General features: G+C 37.2%; 1 protein-coding gene across 1 annotated transcript in view; it reads right to left on the bottom strand.

Moving 5' to 3' along the window:
- TTN (titin) overlaps positions 1-18662 on the bottom strand; it is a 275748-nt gene that overhangs the window by 139459 nt on the left and 117627 nt on the right. Inside the window, exons 119-149 of the mRNA XM_069577076.1 lie at positions 16393-16476; positions 16088-16168; positions 15863-15943; positions 15609-15692; positions 15257-15358; positions 14718-14822; positions 12846-12926; positions 12587-12655; positions 12271-12354; positions 12026-12109; positions 11369-11452; positions 11063-11146; positions 10240-10320; positions 9732-9947; positions 8725-8802; positions 8442-8516; positions 8142-8234; positions 7299-7376; positions 6934-7104; positions 6641-6724; positions 6190-6267; positions 5576-5680; positions 5237-5320; positions 4709-4792; positions 4191-4514; positions 3776-3859; positions 2534-2608; positions 2289-2372; positions 1682-1756; positions 945-1037; positions 274-351 (exon numbers count right to left, since the gene is read on the bottom strand). Of these exons, the coding sequence (XP_069433177.1) occupies positions 274-351; positions 945-1037; positions 1682-1756; positions 2289-2372; positions 2534-2608; positions 3776-3859; positions 4191-4514; positions 4709-4792; positions 5237-5320; positions 5576-5680; positions 6190-6267; positions 6641-6724; positions 6934-7104; positions 7299-7376; positions 8142-8234; positions 8442-8516; positions 8725-8802; positions 9732-9947; positions 10240-10320; positions 11063-11146; positions 11369-11452; positions 12026-12109; positions 12271-12354; positions 12587-12655; positions 12846-12926; positions 14718-14822; positions 15257-15358; positions 15609-15692; positions 15863-15943; positions 16088-16168; positions 16393-16476 (3063 nt within the window). The remainder of the gene's footprint in view (positions 1-273; positions 352-944; positions 1038-1681; positions 1757-2288; positions 2373-2533; positions 2609-3775; positions 3860-4190; positions 4515-4708; positions 4793-5236; positions 5321-5575; positions 5681-6189; positions 6268-6640; positions 6725-6933; positions 7105-7298; positions 7377-8141; positions 8235-8441; positions 8517-8724; positions 8803-9731; positions 9948-10239; positions 10321-11062; positions 11147-11368; positions 11453-12025; positions 12110-12270; positions 12355-12586; positions 12656-12845; positions 12927-14717; positions 14823-15256; positions 15359-15608; positions 15693-15862; positions 15944-16087; positions 16169-16392; positions 16477-18662) is intronic.

Raw genomic sequence — 18662 nt, 5'->3', positions numbered from 1 at the left:
GATGTACTATTAAGATTAAAATTCCCAGCTATTTAAAATAAGAATCTTCTGGAATAATTCACACACATACACATACATACATATAATCATTCATTAACATTCCAAAATGCTAAAACAATCGAATGAATTATATTTTTACAGGTTTTTAATTAATTTCATAAGCTCTCTATTTAAATGACTCTAAGAACGCAGTGAAAGAAGATACTTTTGTTTTTTAAAAGAAGATGGGTAAGAATTTAAAGATATTATCTTTAGTAAAAGGATCTGCTATACCTTTAGCTGGTGGTGCCTCCACTTTTTTAGGAACAGGAGTAGGTGCTTCAGGTACTGCTTTCTTAACCACTTCAGGCACTTAAAAGATATTTAATAGACGTTTTGAAAAACGACATACAATAAACAGAACTACCATAAACAAAAAAAAATCCAAACACAAAACATTGATTTATTTTACAAAAGATATTAGCAACCTAAATGGTAATTACACATATGAAGTACTGACTCTAAAGGTGAGAGGAATATTACTTGGAAATCCTATAAGCAAACAAAGGTTTGCATAAACTACGCAAAGGACTGTCATAGTCTTTAGCAACGAAAGCATAAGAATTATTCTCAAGGGCGAACACCATAGAAATAGGTTTTCCCCACTTTCCTACTGAAGAAAAACACTAAGGATTGAAAACTAGGAGAAAGTGTTACAATAGCAGCTGACCAGAAAAAATCAAGGTGTCAATAACATAAAATTCTCTCTCTCATTCTAATTGTACTGCAAATGCAGTGGAACAAGTTGGGTAAAGAAAAGGGACACAAAGTTTCAGGTGCTTATCATAAGTAATCTTCAATTTATCACTGACATGATGTAAGTAAAGTATACTGGTGAATATTAGGTTTAGATGACTTCTGGGAAAGATATCGAATGAATGGCCAATCCATAAAATCAGCTGTACCTCTAGGTGGCGCCACCTCCTCAACCTCCTCTACGATAGGCGGTTCCTCTGGGATCTCCTCTTCTGGAATAGGCTCTTCAGGCTCCTCAAACACTTTAAAAAGATTATTACTTTGTAAATTATTTTTATAATACCTTTGGATATTAGACTAAAATGATACATCTGAAAACTGAGGTTGTGTGATCAGCACAGGCAACTCAGCCTTCTAAATACATGTGAAAACTCACTCATCCTTGAAAAAAGCCTTACTGAGTCTTCAAAATACATTAGGCCCTTCCTAGAATTTTACAACTGGAAAGGACTTCAGAAAGAATTCAATTTAAATTATTATTTTTAATGGAGGTGGATTTTTTTGAAGTCAAGCATTCACTCAGGAGTCAAAGTCAGACTTTCTGTACCAGTTACCCAGGTTTAACTAAGAACTCCCCTTGGAGAAGCTAATCCCACAATTACCAACCAAGTCGTGTGATGAAAAGTTTCTCATGGCAAACACAGTTTCCCTTCAAAGATCCTCATTAAAGTAAAACAAACAAATGACGAACAACCACACATGTAAGAAAAGAGATTCAAATGGTTTTGTTTTGCCTATCCAATTTCTACTAGGTAAAGAATATTTTCTTGTAGACTCTGAGTATGTTTATTTTCTGGAGTGAAGTATGCATATACCTCTTGAAAATATTAGACAAAATAAGATAGTAATGCTTTTGAAAATGCTCTTTTCTTAGAAAGTCATCTACCTTCAACTGGTGGAACTTCCTCTTCTTCAGGGACAATGATGCGTTTTTCTTCCACCTTCTTAGGCACCTCAGGAACTTAAAAGATATTGATTGTTTTAGGCACTTAAAGTGTAAGCACCAGGAGGAGCACATAAAGACCCAAGTTCCCCATTTTCCAACACAAGAGAACTAAGAACAGAATACACACGCACCAGATGAAACACTGGCGTTTCACAGCATCGTTAACGAGACAAAAATCAAAGGTTGGTGGTTCAAGATAAACACCGTTCTATCTTTTACTGCTGGAGCCCCTACTATTTTTAGGAAGAGCAATGGGTACTTCAGGGACTGGTTTCTTAGTTTTCTCAGGCTCTTTAAAGATATATAAGTTTAGTATTTTTATTCTATTTTTTTTACAAACAACATACATAGACAGATCAACATAAAATACACAAACACAGAGTAGAAGACTGACATAGAACAAATATGGTGCAGCAGAGTTTCAAGGGATGGCTACACAACAGAGCACACAGCGCAGACGCTCATGTGGAACATCCGTCCCTATGTGAAGAGCGTCACAGTTCCACAGCGGAGGGCAGCAAACACACCCCTGTGGGGAGTGATGTACCTTTGGCAGGAGGAGGCGCTGCTTTCTTAAGACCAGGTGGAGGCACCTTCTTTTCTGGTTCAGGTTTCTTAGGCACCACAGGCACTTCAAAGATATTATTTTGTAAGTTCAGTTTCATGAACACAGAGACAACGGACACCACAATATTGTAAGTTATGTTAACCAACACTGGGAAACGGGCCATTCTGGCGTTTACAGGTGAAGAAAGAAATGGCAGTGTCTAATTTGCTTGGGAAGAGCAGTACCTTTGGCAGGAGGAACCTCCTCTTTCTTGGGAATGATCACCTTCTTCTCTGGCACTTTCTTCTTAACATCAGGCACTTTAAAGACATCATTTAATGATAAGAATTTATTGTAAAGGACAAAAAAGAGGGAACACAAGAAGTTCACACAGAGAGAGACTAACATGCAACAGTCGCTCGGGACAGGGATGTAGTGTAAGTCGGGAGCCCACAGGTAAGGATAGAATTAGATGTCTTAGAGGAAGGGAGCAGCAACCTATTTGAATACCAGAGGATAGATGCTATCATTTCATCCACTTAAATTTCACTAGAAATTTATTAAATCATTATCTATAAAATAGTTCTAAATTCTTACAATCCAATAAAGGACCAGCTTTACTGTTTTGCTGATTATAAGACTATTTAGATGACCCAGAGAGATGTTATGGGGAGGGACGTGGGAGGGGGGTTAAAAAAAAATAAAGTTTTAGTAAAAAAAAAAAGAGACTATTTAACCTAGTGGAAAGGTCATGCTTAAATAGTAGTGTCATAAATTTTGCAGAAGATATTGAGCTTTAAGGCATAAATATATATTGTCCCATACTATGCACTGATTGAATATGATAAATCTGGATACTATTCATTCAATCATAGAGTCCATCTATATACCATACTTTCTTTTATCCTCACAGTAATATCTGAGCCCACTAGGACTGTTATTAGTTTCCTCACTTTTTAGGCTTACATCAGCTAAAGGACTTGCTCAGGCTAACACGCAAGATACATATTCAAGGCTAAAACCAAAATCTGCTGGGCTACCATTTATATGTATGTATCAGAAGACATATGCTATTAATCAGTGTTTTCACAAATGTATTAATCTTTTATCTTTTCATCTTGATGCTCTAAAGACACTTTATATAAATGATTGAAGGATGATGTTTAGGAAGATTAGATCATCACATTTTTCAGGTGCTTTTTGCATTGAAAATTTAGCCTTGTAAAATATCTATATGGAAATTATGATGTTTAATAAAATTATAGGGAATTGGGTAGAACTTTGGGGGAAATTTTAACACTTCTCTTCATCTTTGTTCCTGAATACTGCTTTATAGCCAGTGAAAAGTGGATATCAGAGTGCTTGAACATTTTCAGCAGTTAATGTGACTAGTTTATAAACATAAAGTTTCCTAAATCCCAGTTCTGCTATCATTTTTCTGGCGAAACTATGGATAAAGAATGTGTATGTACTTGGGGGAGGTGTACCTTTAGGTGGTGGAGGTTCCACTTTTTTAGGAGCTGGAACAGGGACTTTCTTCTCTGGTACAGGTTTCTTTGGCACTTCAGGCACTTTAAAACATTCATTTTAAAACATTAAAAAATCACATGTTCAGTACTGGATATGCAACGAAAAGACACATGAGAATAGGACCACAAACAACAAGATAACATTCCATGCCATGAAATCTGAACAGACATTCAGATTACTTACAATAAACAGAGACACATAAGACAGACACAAAATAATAAGAGCACACATGTCTGGAATGTTCTCTAAGATTTAGATGGTAGGAAACATAAAGAGTATAGCATCATAGATAAAATTAGAGATGAACAACAGGGTGGAAAGGCAGAATTCAACACAAAAGAGGCCTGAGGACTTCAAGAAGAGCTGCTATACCTCGTGCAGGTACTGGCACTTTAGGCTTAATTTCTGGAAGAACTTCTTCTTCCTCAGGTACAAATTCTTCCTCCTCAGGAGGAACTTCCTCTTCTTCAGGAGGAACTTCCTCTTCCTCTGGAAGAATCTCCTCCTCCTCTAGCGGAACTTCTTCCTCAGGTGAAATTTCCTCTTCCTCTGGTGGAACTTCTTCCTCAAGGATAACTTCTTCTTCCTCATGGAGAAATTCCTCTTCAAGAACAATTTCTTCTTTATGTACAACTTTCTCTTCCCGGAGCAGAGCTACAGGAACTGGAACTGGAACTGGCTCACGTTTCTTCGGCACTTTAAAGATATTTGTCAATCGGACAAGCATCACTTTTATGTACAATATTCAAAACAGTGGGACAACATGAAAAGCTAATATTCTGTAGTCAAAAAGCATCAACTGTTACCAACATAAGTCATTATAATTAGTGAGGCTGTAGAATGCCAGTTAGTTAGCCTTTTTGTTTTGGGTTTGTTAGAGATTAATGTACCTTTGGGTGGGGGAGCCTCCACTTTTTTCGGAATAGGTGTTGGCTTCTTTTCTTCTGGGAGGACCTTTTTGGGCACCTCTGGCACTTTAAAGATATTATTTTTCTTTAAGAATGTGTTCATTTACGTGTCTTAGAGCAACAGACATACAAAAGAATCACGAAATATCTGACTTAAATATTTCTAATAAGACAGACAATTGTTTAAACCACATAATGTTATGGGAGAATTTATATACGGATATATATAAATGTTGGACTTCCCCAGTGGCGCATGGTAAAGAATTCGCCTGAAATGCAGGAGACTTGGGTTCGATCTCTGGGTTGGGAAGATTCCATGGAGGAGGGCACGACAACCCACTCCAGTATTCTTGCCAGGAGAATCCCCATGGACAGAGGAGCCTGGCGGGCTTTAGTCTATGGGGTCACAAAGAGTCGGACATACCTAAAGTGACTGAGCATGCATGCAGGCATATGTAAATGTAAGGGTTCCCCCCCGCCCCAAGGACTTTACATGATGAAGTGATGTACCTTTTGCTGGTGGAGCCTCTACTTTCTTAGGAGCAGGAACCGGCACCTTCTTCTCAGGCACAGGTTTCTTGGGCACTTCTGGCACTTTAAAGAAATGATTAGAGAAATAGTTGATCCAACCTAGAATTTTGAATCCAAGCATAGTCTCAAAAAGACTATGACAAAGTCATAAGAGTATGACCACATTGTTTCAGGAAGCATTTTACTTTTAAAATAAAATCTTTTCTTTTCCATGAAGGAATACTAAAGCATTGCATCTCCAAGTAACACAGAGTTTAATTATTTACTCGTGAAAATTTGAAGTGTAAAAAATGTTTATGACATTGCAAGTTCATGTACCTTTGGCAGGCGGAGCTTCCACCTTTTTGGGAACTGGTACTGGCACTTTCTCCTCTGGTACTGGCACTTTCTCCTCTGGCACAGGTTTCTTGGGTACTTCAGGAACTTTAAAGACATAAAATAGGGTTAGTGTTACATTTTTCACCCATAGGTAAGAATTTAGCGATTTCTGGTCTATTGAAGTATCATAGATATTTGAACAATTTCACTTGAAGATTGAAAATAATAATTATAATAGCCACAAAACAAAGGCCTGGAAATGCACAAAAATTAAGATAAAGAACACTGAATAAATGTAGACTGCTATTAAAGACAACACACAATGTCTGGTAAATGATGATTTTGCCCATCTTCATATTACAATAAAAATATATTTTATTCTAAGAACTTGACACTAAAGAGGAGGAGTCAAACATCAATCACCAGTATGCTTTGATGGTAAAATTCAGAGATGAATACACAATAAACTGCTCCAGTTACCAGCTGGGGGGGTCTTTGTCTTGGCATTAATACTGTTAATATCATCATGGGGTAAGAACAGATGTGGCTCACCAAGTGATACTACATGGGTAAATTATTACATTATTCCACCGATGTATTACAAAGAGATGTACCTTTAGCTGGTGGAGCCTTCTCTTTCTTAGGAATGGGCACAGGAACCTTCTCCTCAGGCTTCTTAGGAATCTCAGGCACTTTAAAGATATTGTTTATTGATAAGTTCTTGCTACCAGTAACAACATATCCACACAAAGGACAGTGAACAAACAACAGGACAGTTTCAAACAACAGAGAGTAACAACTCAAAAGTTTTGAACTCAGAAGATGGCTATCTAGATGCAGATTAAGCTGGGAAAGAATCCGCCTGCAATGCGGGAGACTAGGGTTCGATTCCTGGGTTAGGAAGATCCCCTGGAGAAAGGAATGGCAACCCACTCCAGTATTCTTGCCTAGAGAATTCGATGGACAGAGGAGCCTGGCAGGCTACAGTCCACTGGGTTGCCAAGAGTTGAACATGACCGAGCAACTAAGTTTTTTTATACACTCATGGTATGAGTGGTGGTGTACCTTTTGCTGGTGGGGCTTCCTTCTTTTTGGGAACAGGAACAGGTTTCTTCTCTTCTGGAACAGATTTCTTTGGTACCTCAGGCACTTTAAAGATATTATGAAGAATTTTGGAAATGTTGCAGAAAAAGATATAAAATGTGAAAAGCAATTGCAGAAATCATGCTTCAGCCCCTATAAGTGTCTTTTCCTAATAACAAGCAGAATTGCTCATTGGTGCTAATATACCCCAGAATTTAACCAAACTGGACACTAAAGATGTTGCTGCTTATCCCTTGGTAGGAGATGTAATCTACCTTTGACTGGCACTTCTTCTTCAGTTATGAGTTCCTCTTCCTCATGAATGTACTCTTCTTCATGAACGTACTCTTCTTCTTCTCCTTCTTCATAATATTCCTCTACGTGGGTTACAACTTCCTCTTCAAAGGCAATCTCTTCTGGTTCTTCTCTTTTAGGAACTTCAGGCACTTTAAAGACATTATTTTTAGGTTGGATATTTTCCCAATTACTTGATGAAATGAAGATACATTAGGAACATGGCCATTTGTAATAGAAGAAGGAATAGGCTTCATCTTTCCCACAGAACTTTACACATAGAACTGAACATGAATTTCATACCAAAAAAGACAAACGACACATTAAGAAGAGTACATATAGGTACCTCTAACAGGTGCTGTTACTTCTTTTTTAGGAACAGGTACTTTTTCTTCTGTGACAACCCTCTTGGGCTTCATGGGCACTTGAAACAGTAAGTATAAGGAAATTTTATTTTCAGAAACAGGTCACCCAATTAATGCTCGCTCTACTGTACTTTAAGGATATACAATGATTTTGCTAGTGTTTCTCCTATAGTAGATATATGATTGTTCAACTAAAGAAACTTTATATTTTCCATGGAACAGATTCTGAACCTCACTGGAATAAAAACTTACAAAAGTACTCAAGGAGGTCTGGGGTAACCCCAAGATTGTGAAGTAGTGCTTAGTGTCTGATATCTCTTCTTGTATGAAACATCCTTTACCGAAAAGCTAAATTTACTCCTGGGTAAGTATACTGCCTGAAACTGCAGAGGAGCTACTTAGTGAAAGGCAGGAGGAAATGGTTAGATACTGAGTTAACTCTTTCTTCAATCTTCAAAATGACTTTAGGGTCAACAAACAGATCTTAAATGGTGGTGTATATTGTTATATCATTACATCAATTTAGATAAGTCAAGAATGTGCCAAATGGCCACTGATTTTAAATCCAAACATTGTATTTTATATTCATTGTAGCTGTGTGTTAGGACAGCCATTGCATAAGGAGTTACGGATATATTCTGCGATAACTTTTCCTTTTAAGATAACATTATCTTTTTATTCTGCATTTATAGATTTTTCTATCCAATATCCATCTAACAATTAATATAAAAGATACAAAACAGTGAGCGAAAAAAGCAAACCATAGCTGCTTAAGTTTTAAGAGAGACATGATAAAAGGCCACAATTGAGGAAGGAAAATATACCTTTAGCAGCTGGTTCAGTCACCTGCTCTTTTTCACGTTTGGTAACTGAAATGTGTATTTTTTCCTCAACAACTTTCTTTGCTTCTTCAGGTGCTTTAAAGATATTAATCATTAAAGACCATTAAAACCAACCCACACGAATATCATGTAAATAAAAATTCATGAAACATGGAGAAAGGTAAGAATCAGCACCAAACAATACACTCAGTAAAAACAAAGAACATCAGACAAGGTAGTAAGACATGTTTATAAACTGTAAGTGACAAAGATGTTTCTGGTAGTTATTCTGCTGCCATGTACCTTTGGGAGGTGGAGGTTTGAGTTTCTTAGGAATGAGCACTGGCGCTTTTTCTTCAGGGACCACTTTCTTCGGCACTTGAAAATATCAACATTAACAGATTTAAAAACCCGATCCAGACTTTTTAAGAGCAGTAAGAAAAAAAATAAAGAAATACGACATGCAACATAGGGATCCCACACACACACACACGATTGGCACACTGCCACTTCAACACGGATTTGTAGCTGGACAGACATGGAAGAACCACAGGTCTCATCACTAATAATGTTTTTCTGACTCTACCTTTAGCTGGTGGAGCCTTTGGTTTTGTGGGAACTGGTTCTTCCTGGATAGGCTTTACTGGGACGGGCTTCTCGGGTTCTTTAAAAAAATATATACAGGGTATTTAATGTTAGACATTTTTATGTTAGGACATAAAAAAATGATATTTCTTCAATGGACACAAAGAATTAAAATAATATATCTTATCTACAGCATAGCCATAGCCTTGAGAGGTGAGTAAGAATTAGAGGTTCAGGTAGAATAAGGTATAAAAGACTTAAACAAGCTTTTATTGCTATTTCTTCCTTGCTAATTTAATTTACTTCAACTAAGTAACTGTGACTCTTTTACATATTATCATTTCACTTGAGGTAGACAACATCATGGTTAAACTCCTTCCCATAAGTATTTGTTTTTAATTCTATTTGCAAAACTATATAGAACATTCTCAAAGTTAGGCTACGAAACACCAAAAATTGAATAAATGAAATAATATTGATGCATTCTGAAATCCAATAGAATCTTATTCCTACAAATTTGATCTGCACAATGATAAAACACAATAGTCTGTGTTGGACTTTCCTGTCTTTATTTTTGAAGGAATCTTTGTTATATTTAATGAAGGGAACTCCAAAGGTAGGATGTTTTCTCAATAGGCTATCCTGTTTGATAATAACAAGCTTCAGGATGAAAGAAGTTCAGAAAATTTTGGTCATGTATTGGAACGATCAAGGGTATTTGCAGACAGACTCAGCCTTTTGGAGAAGGAAATTTAGTTCCATTTGTTTGCTATTAGTAAAAGCAAAAAGGAGAGGGAAAACAGATCATGCCCAGAACCAAACTCTAACAGTAACTTTATAGGTTATAGAGAATTTTTTTTCCTAAAAGTTATCCAAGAAAGAAAATTCTGAGTTTCCCAAACAAAACAAAGTTCTTTTCAAATTTCTTTGGGTATTCAAAACTTTATCCTGTCCTAATGTCATTTGCATATATTTAACGTGGTGTCAGGTATAGAGTTCTGCTCATACCTGTGACGTAAGCTTCATGTTCTTTATACTCTTCGTAATGCTCGAATTCACGTTCCTCATACTCTTCATACTGATCATATTCTTCTGTTGGTTCATACTCCTCAAATTCTTTATAATCGTATTCTTCATATTCCTCATATTCTTCTTCCCGTTCTACTGAAACAGTTTCTTCCTCTTTGGTGTAAGCCCATTCTTTCTCTGCTGTTACAGTAACTTCTGGAACAATATTGACAACAGCAGCATTTTACTTGAAGCCCATAGGGACCATAGTGACAATGTGCTGTGATCTCATTTCCTGGTAATGGTCTCATGCACTAGTTATAGGAGACCTTGACTGTCCTTCACTGGCCAAGGTATTACAGAGTGTACAGTTGCTATTTACAAATTCAAATGTTAGATTCCCTGCCTTTAGTCAACAACCAGAAGGATGAGACTCAAATTAGGAACGAACAGGCAAAGAGCTGTACAGCCATGCTTCGTTTTATTATTTAGTCAAAGCACAATATACCTTTAGCAGCCGGAGGTTCTCTTTTTGCAACTTCAATGGATACCTTTTCTTCTTTAACAGCTCTTTTCCTGAGTTCAGTCACTTTAAAAAGAGGAATTATTGAAAGTGAATCACAAGATTCAAAATAATGCGTGTTAAGAGAACTTGTATGTGCACAATCCCATGGCAAAGATAACCATAACCATGTTCCTTGTTTAAATGTTTCATTTAAGCATTAAGAAAACTCTATGGCCTAAGAAATAAACATGGTGTAACATATATATGAATGCTTTTTTCTACGCTACTTAATTAAAAGACTTTGAATAACTTTAGGAAGATCAAGTAGTAATTCTAAGAGCACTAAAAAAAGATAAGTGGACAGCATAAACAATGATATCAAGCAACCATTAGACAGAAACTTATGTTACATGAATAGTTTCTTCATTTTAATTCTGAGGTATTTCCATAACTTCTACCACCACAATGTAGAAGATCGAGGATTTAAATTTTTTTAAAATTTCATCCAACGTTGCCACACAAAACAAGCATTTCAGCAAAGGACACCAGTATATAGACAAAAAAACATTAAAAGACAAGTACATTTTAAGGGAAAGTATCTACACATGTGTGGGTGAGGTTTCTTTTTTGTTTGTGTTTTTTTTGAGGAGAGAGATTTGAGTACATTTTCTGGTATCAGAAATGTTTAGTTTTGAGATGATATGGAGTAGCATATGTATATTAATTACTTGGCAATACATAAATTATTTTGTCTAGGGATTTCAGTTTCACTAGGTGAGTTTCAATGCTTATAAGCTTATTTTGACTTTTGGAAAAGTTGGTGTACCTTTTGCTGGTGGCTCCTCCTCTTTTCTAGGCTTGAGTTTTGGAAATTTCTCTTCTGGAACAGCTCTCTTGGGTTCCTCAGGCACTTTAAAGACAGATTTCACTTTAAAGAATTGTTTTCCTCATTCAAACCACAAAATGGTAGTTGTGTAACAGCAATTCAAACATAAAAGACTTGACATTTTCGTGATTTCAAACAGAAAACAATGATAACAATGACAACAAAAAACCAACACCCATAACTAGTGTATTTGGTAAAGAGAAGAGGGTAAGCAGAACATTCTGGGTATCAAAAGACCCCGTGTACCTTTTGGTCTTGGAGGCTCCACTTTTTTAGTAACAGCAACATGAACTTTTTCTTCCTGGGTAATTTGCATGTGCCTCTCAGTCACTTGAAAGATAATTTTAGGATTATGGAGTTGTATTACTTAAAGTGGAATTTTAAAAAGTGTATTAAGTATATTCAGCTCAGTTCAGTCGCTCAGTCAGGTCTGACTATTTGCGACCCCACGGACTACAGGACGCCAGGCCTCCCTGTCCATCACCAACTCCCAGAGTTTACTCAAACTCATGTCCATTGAGTCAGTGATGCCATCCAACCATCTCATCCTCTGTCGTTCCCTTCTCCTCCCACCTTCAATCTTTCCCAGCATCAGGGTCTTTTCAAATGCATCAGTTCTTCGCATCAGGTGGCCAAAGTATTGGAGTTTCAGCTTCAGCATCAGTTATAGTAAGTATATTTGCCAGAGGCTTATGTGATTTTAGAATATAATTTTACAAGATACACACAAATAAGCTTCACAACAAGTGAGTAATAATCCACCATAGACAAGGCAATAATACATCAATCATTGTGACCAACATACACCAATAACCTCCATATAGAAGGTGAGACCAGAGGACAGCAGTGAGAGGACGAAAGACAAGACATGTTTCTAGTCGCTGTGCTGGGGACTTCATTTACCTTTGGTGGGAGGAGGTTCTTCTATCTTTGCCACTTTGGGAGGAGCCCTTTTTTCAGGAACTGGTTTCTTTGGTTCTTCTGGCACTTAAAAGACATTGCACGACACGGTCAGACACAACACAAGTGTGAAAAACACTAAACACAGGCACACTTATTTCTTGCTAATGTCAAAAAAATTTGAAGAATGTATCGATTTAAGATTTAAACACAGGCATTATTTAAGAATAAACGAAAACCCAATATACCTTTGGCGGGCGGCACTTTTTCCTTTTTGGGAACTGCAGCAGGAATTTTCTTTTCTGGCACAATTTTCTTCGGTGCTTCAGGAACTTTAGAAATATGAGGTTTAAGAATATTAGTCTGCATTGCAGAAGAAGTGCCATTTTTTTGGGGCAAAGAGCTCACTTTATGAAAGATCACACATTGACACAAACATTAATGACTACAGTCAGTTAAAATGTTTACACATAAGTTGGCAAAACTGAGGCAGTTACTCAAACTAAAAGCATTATCATAGCTATAAAGACAAATGCGTCTCATTTCTCTGAGACAGAATTGTACCTTTAGCTGGTGGAGGCTCCTCTACTTTAGCAGGAATTTTCGGTTTGGGTACGATTTTCTTCTCAGGCACTTGAAAAGATTATAAAATATATTTGTAGAAATGTCCAGATTTCTTTTTAATAAAAATTTAAGGAACTTTTAAATTAAACACATTTACTGACGTTTGTAATACAGGCAATTAATTAGCTATAAGAGAACATTTAGAATGGCACAAGTCCAACACACACAGGGGCTAGAGTTTATCTAAGAGCTGGTCTACCTTCAGCTGGTTCAGCTTCCACTTCCTCAGAAATAAAGTGCTCCTCTTCTTCTACAATGTATTCCTCAGGCTCCTCCATCACTTTAAAGATATCAATTTTAAATAAGATAAGCCTGTAGTGTTTTTCATGTTCAAATTTAGCTGTACTTTATTAAGTCAAAGAATAAGTAAAATAGTGAACGTTTAACACCTGCCAAATCCCTGGTTGCTCTCATTTATAATACCCAAAGAATAAGACTTTCATCAAAGCATATGCCTTAATAAAGAGTACAGAAACTGTTTCAGTAACTTAATTTTTAAGTGTATCATAAAGATGACAATGCTTGTATTCACAGGAAGAACAGGACAAGCACAAGACATAAGAACAATTCTAGTGGCTAAATTAACAAGAATACAGGAATTTGAAGACAAGTATTAAAAATACGATGACACTAGATTTGAAGGCGCAGGGCAGAAATATATACTTGAAGAATTGTAAGTAGGTTTATAAGAAAGAAAAGACCTGTATTACATAGGGAAAGCCTGCTGAGAACTTGGAATCAGGACTCCCCACTGCCCCAGTTTTACAAGAGTAGGTATGGTGAACAAGGTTAACAGTCTTCCTGTGATTTTTGAGTCTGTGTGTATAAGGTTAATTATAGAATAGAGAGATCTAGTTATGAACATTAGGAGTAAACTTAACAGGCTACCTATCTTTTCCTTAAATCTTTTAGACTTCATGAAAGCATAAGAATATCCTGCAGTGTCTTTCCTTTTAATTAGAGTCTATAGTATTAAAAGAAATTTATAATGCATACTGTCAAAGGCTGAAATTAGATTCATGCAATGAGAACTTTCCTTGTGTACATCTTAAGCTTTCCCAAACATTTCTAGAAGGGATAGGACCCTTGGGATCCATCAGATTCCTGACTTGTGCCTGACATCTCGGCCTTTCCCAGGAAGCACAACAGAATTGGAGGGCCTCCTCCAGGGAGTCAAGTCTTCTCTGTTCTAAGGCTTTCCATCAAGATTGCACATCTGGATTTCACATGGTGTCTCCTTCCAAGTGGGGAAGAGTCAGGACCCCTTTTATTAGCCAGAGACATATATTTCAAGGGCATCTGACTGTACAGTTCCATTCACTGCTTCATTAGGAAGACAGTACATTTATTAAGAAACTTACTGATTAATCTTTAAAGCAGAGGTACATTAAAACTTTCTTAGTAAAGTTCTTTCAGATATACTGCTTTGGCACAATGCTGAACTTTAGCAGCAAACCTAGGTCTGTCTTAATTCATTAAAAAGGTTGAAATAAACCTTGTTGCTCAGTCCTTAAACCATAGAGAACTAACATTATAGGCACGTGAACATCTGAATAACAGGCTGATCTAATAAAAGATATTTCACGATTGCTCTCTCCATACATGGAACACCGGAAAGGCCTACGTGCTCAGGGCTTCACTCTCAAGCCCGGCCAATACGGTAATCTAATTCTTTGTTCATTTAAAATATGTGAGTCAGGCTACATTATTGAGTTGTGCTATCAACACTGTTTTGTGACATCAGACTACATTCAGCTCACCATACTGAAACCAAGTCCCATCTACTGAAAGGGTAACTGTATATGAAGATAACGGCACCTTTAGTCACCTATTTAGTTAAATATGAAGCCCTGTCTCCTATATAGCCAAGTTAAGAGGGGGTGGACAATAAATACACTGGATGTTTAATTAATGCTCCTGAATCTTGTGGTTTGATCAAAAGACACATCAAATAAGGCCAGTAGATGTTCGCTGAATTTGTATCACTTTCATTAATCTGAGTACACAATCTGGGGAGGAAAACAGCTTATCAAGACTCCAGGTCACCACTAGCTTTATTTGCATTTTTTACCTTCATATGCTGTAACCTCCACTTCTTCCTCCTCCTCTCTTTCCTCTTCTCTATAAACTGACACGGATACTCTTTCCTCTTCTTCTGAATAACTCCATCCCTTCTCTGCAGATATTTTAAAAGATGAGATTTAATTTAAATTCCACCTGAAGAGTCCGTTGAAGTTCGGATAATAGCCGTGTGTTCCCTACGGGAGGATAATGTCCTTCTATCTGCTTAGGGGTGGAGCTTCATAGGACTTCCTCATTGCAACCAGGAAGAGAGCTGGTTTCGGAAGAGGGGATGGTAGAGCCCACAACCAAGAAGAATATTCAACTTATGCCCAAGTGTGGCCCCGTCCACGTTTATCCCACATTCACCATCCCATTCACCCTCTTAGAATGATTCAGGACCAATGCAGACACAAAACACTCAGTCTCAGAGACTACAGTAGACAGTCAATACTCAGCATGACTTCTAAAGTAAACGATGCGGCAAGAAGAAAAGACTCGCAGGGAACACACGCAAACTCATTTCTCCCCTCACGCCTGATTATATACCTTCGTGTCGCATGACCTCCACTCTCTGAGGAACTGTGACGGATACTTTTTCTTCGGCAGCAAATCTTTTTTCTTCCATGACCATTTTCTTAGAAACTTCGGCTTTAAGAAAGCATTAAAATTAAAGCTTAAAAAGCAAGAGTCTTAATCAAGAGTCTCCCTAAAGTTAGGGGAAGATTTGCCCAGTATACCACTCTCCCTAACAAAGTGGAAAACAAGTGACATATCACAAGTACATGCACACAGAAATTCTATCCAAAGAGAGACAAGGGGTCAGTACAAGAAGACATCAGGTAGGAAAAAGAATTCACTGGCTCAAAGATTTTTGTCAGAGGCATGAAACAAATCCTACCTCGAGGAGGAGGGGCTTTCTTAGCGACTGGAACTGGCACAGGAACTTTCTCCTCCGGGACAGGTTTCTTAGGCACAGCTGGTACTTTAAAAACATGGTCTACTTTCAGAACTTCAGTGTTATTTCACTGAAGCTCAGCACCAAACACAGATACACACTCACGATGCACACATATCACAGAACTCACAAAATCATCATTTGCCTTGGAACATAAAATCGTAAAGAGGGGTCTTGGAGAGAGAGAGAGACAATACCTTTCGGTGGTGGGACTTCTTCCTCTTTCCGAGGGACAGGTCTTTTTTCTTCGGGAAGTTTCTTCTTTGGTATTTCTGGCACTTAAAGGATAGTATTTGATTTAAAAATTCTCAGAAAGGCAAAGGAAATGAGCAACATAGAACTGGCAGGCCCACTAAAGAAGACATGCAACTAAAGAAGCCTGAAGAGAAGGCACGTTTATTTCATGGAGATGGATGAGGTACCTGCTGGTGGTGGAGACTCCTCTCTTTCGGTGACAATGGTTATTTTTTCTTCTGTGACAACCCTCTTCTGTACTTCAGGAACTTGAAAAGACATGAATTTTTAGCGTTGCCTTTTGCATTTTCCAAAGTAGCTTATGCACAGTTATTTTGTAAGAAAGTAGGCAGGTAGACAGACAATTTTGTTGAATTCTTACACCATAAAACATTCATTTTGAATTAAACTAAATTAACAGATGATTAAACACAAAAATGTTTTATATTCAAGACATAAAGATAGGGCTTCCTTACTAAGTAAGTCACTGTACCTTTAGCTGGTGGAGCTTCCTTCTTCTTTGGAACGGGAACAGGAACCTTTTCTTCAGGAACAGGTTTTTTGGGCACCTCTGGAACTTAAAGGTGTTAAAATACAATGTTAGTTCAGATTTATATCACTTTCATGAATAGATATAAGCATGAACACAAATCTTTATGTAGTTCATTAATGCTGTTATAGATTTTATGTATAGGCAAAATAATGCAAAAAATTAAAATACAGTGTTCTAAAGGCCATGATACAGTGTTCCAGAGGCCATGGTAATGTCTTATGTGATATTACAGAGACATTTAGGCAGCTAAAAAGGAGAGTTATATACACAGAAGTATGTATACACAATTTGCTGCTGCTACTGCTATACTTTTGATAAAAATCAGTAATTACAGAAACAGTGTAGAGTATGGATACAGTATACAGGAAAATCTCTTTATGCTTTGTATTGAGAACAGGAATCTGTAACAACATATATATTTTGGGTATATTTTACCCAAGACTATCTTAGACTTGGAGAAGGGCATGGCAATCCACTCCAACATTCTTGCCTGGAGAATTCCATGGACAGAGGAGCCTGGCAGGTTACAGTCCATGGGGTTGCATGACTGAGTGACTAACATTTTCGCATCTTAGACCAATAAGTCATTAGAATGGTTGTGTATATATCGTTATTATTTTTTTCTATTTCTCTTCTGGGTTTTTTTGTTTGCTTGTGCACCTGTAGTGTTTACAAAACTCAGGAAACACTCTTGTGCTAGGCTAGTCCTCTCAATATGACATTGAAGTGTTCATTTGGTTTAAAAAGAAAAGACTATAAAGAACCAAACATACTAACTTGAAAAGATACATGCACCTCAATGTTTATAGCAGAATTATTTATAATGCTAAGATATCAAAACAATTTAAGTGTCCATCTATAGATGAATGAATAAAGATGTGGTATATTTTTAAGAATGGAATGCTACTCAGCCATAAAAGAAAGAATGAAATGTTGCCACATAAAAACGTGGATGAACTTGGAGGGTATTATGCCAAATGAAACGTCAGAGAGCAACAAGTACTGTATGATATCACTTACATGTAGAGTCTTATGAAGGATACAGGATGCTTGGGGCTGGTGCACTGGGATGACCCAGAGGGATGGTATGGGGAGGAAGGTGGGAGGGCGGTTCAGGATGGGGAACACGTGTACACCCATGGCAGATTCATGTTGATATATGGCAAAACCAACACAATATTGTAAAGTAATTAGCCTCCAATTGAAATAAATTTAAAAATAAATAAATAAATAACAAAATAGTGAACACAACAAAAAAGAGACAGACTCACAGATATAGAGAACAAGTTAGTGGTTACCAGTGGGGCGAGGGAAGAAGGGAGGGGCAATACAGGGGTAGGGATTAAGAGATACAGACTATTATATATAAAATAAACTACAAGGATACAGTGCACAACCCAGGGAATACAGCCAACATTCCAAAACAATTATAAATGGAGTATAACCTTTAAGCGTTGTGAACCACTATATAGTATACCTGTAAGGTATAGAGTATTGTGTATCAACTATACTTCAATTGAAAAAAAAGAATACCTCTCCTCCCCCCGGGATTCTGAAACAGCCGAGAGTTTGAGAAACAGAAGCAGACTTGATTCAGGATGGAAACGGAAAATTGAGAAGTCAGGCGAAAGAGAGCACTACATAAATGCATGAGCCTGCTTTCTTCCAAGCTGGATGGCACTGGATCTCCATAACTGACCAGCTGTGTGCAGTTTTGTTGCTTCATCACCTCCATAAAGTAGTGTCTTGCTATCACTAAAACCCCCCAAACCAACCAAATCCAAAATCAAAGCCAGAACGAACACTTTTGAATCCAAACACAGCTGTATGCAAGATCCCTTCACTCACTAATCAGATAACTGCAACATCTGTGGCAAGTGCCTATGCTCAGTTAATGTCTAGAGAAATACGGTGAAAGTCGCTGCCAAAAGTTGCTGCTTCCAATTTTTTAAGAGTAGGCCTCATTGACTTTTCAGAAGAGTGGCTGTTACCAGTAACACAGCAACATCTTTACCTAGTTAACATTCAGTTCTACCAAACTCCCTCCTATTAATCTTTATCTTGTCATAACTCATGAAAGTGTGTTTTTTTTTTAAAATTAAGAAATGGTCACATAGTTGAGGAGTGAAAGAGCGTTTCCTAGAAACATGCCCTGTAGAAAATGAACTTCACAAATACTTTTTCTTTCTCTAAGGGAAGATATTAAAAAT

Source organism: Ovis canadensis, chromosome 2 (assembly GCF_042477335.2).
Source record: "Ovis canadensis isolate MfBH-ARS-UI-01 breed Bighorn chromosome 2, ARS-UI_OviCan_v2, whole genome shotgun sequence".
NCBI classification, from domain to species: Eukaryota; Metazoa; Chordata; class Mammalia; order Artiodactyla; family Bovidae; genus Ovis; species Ovis canadensis.
The sequence above is the reverse complement of the archived record's forward strand: the minus strand, read 5'-3'. Positions and strand labels throughout refer to the sequence as shown.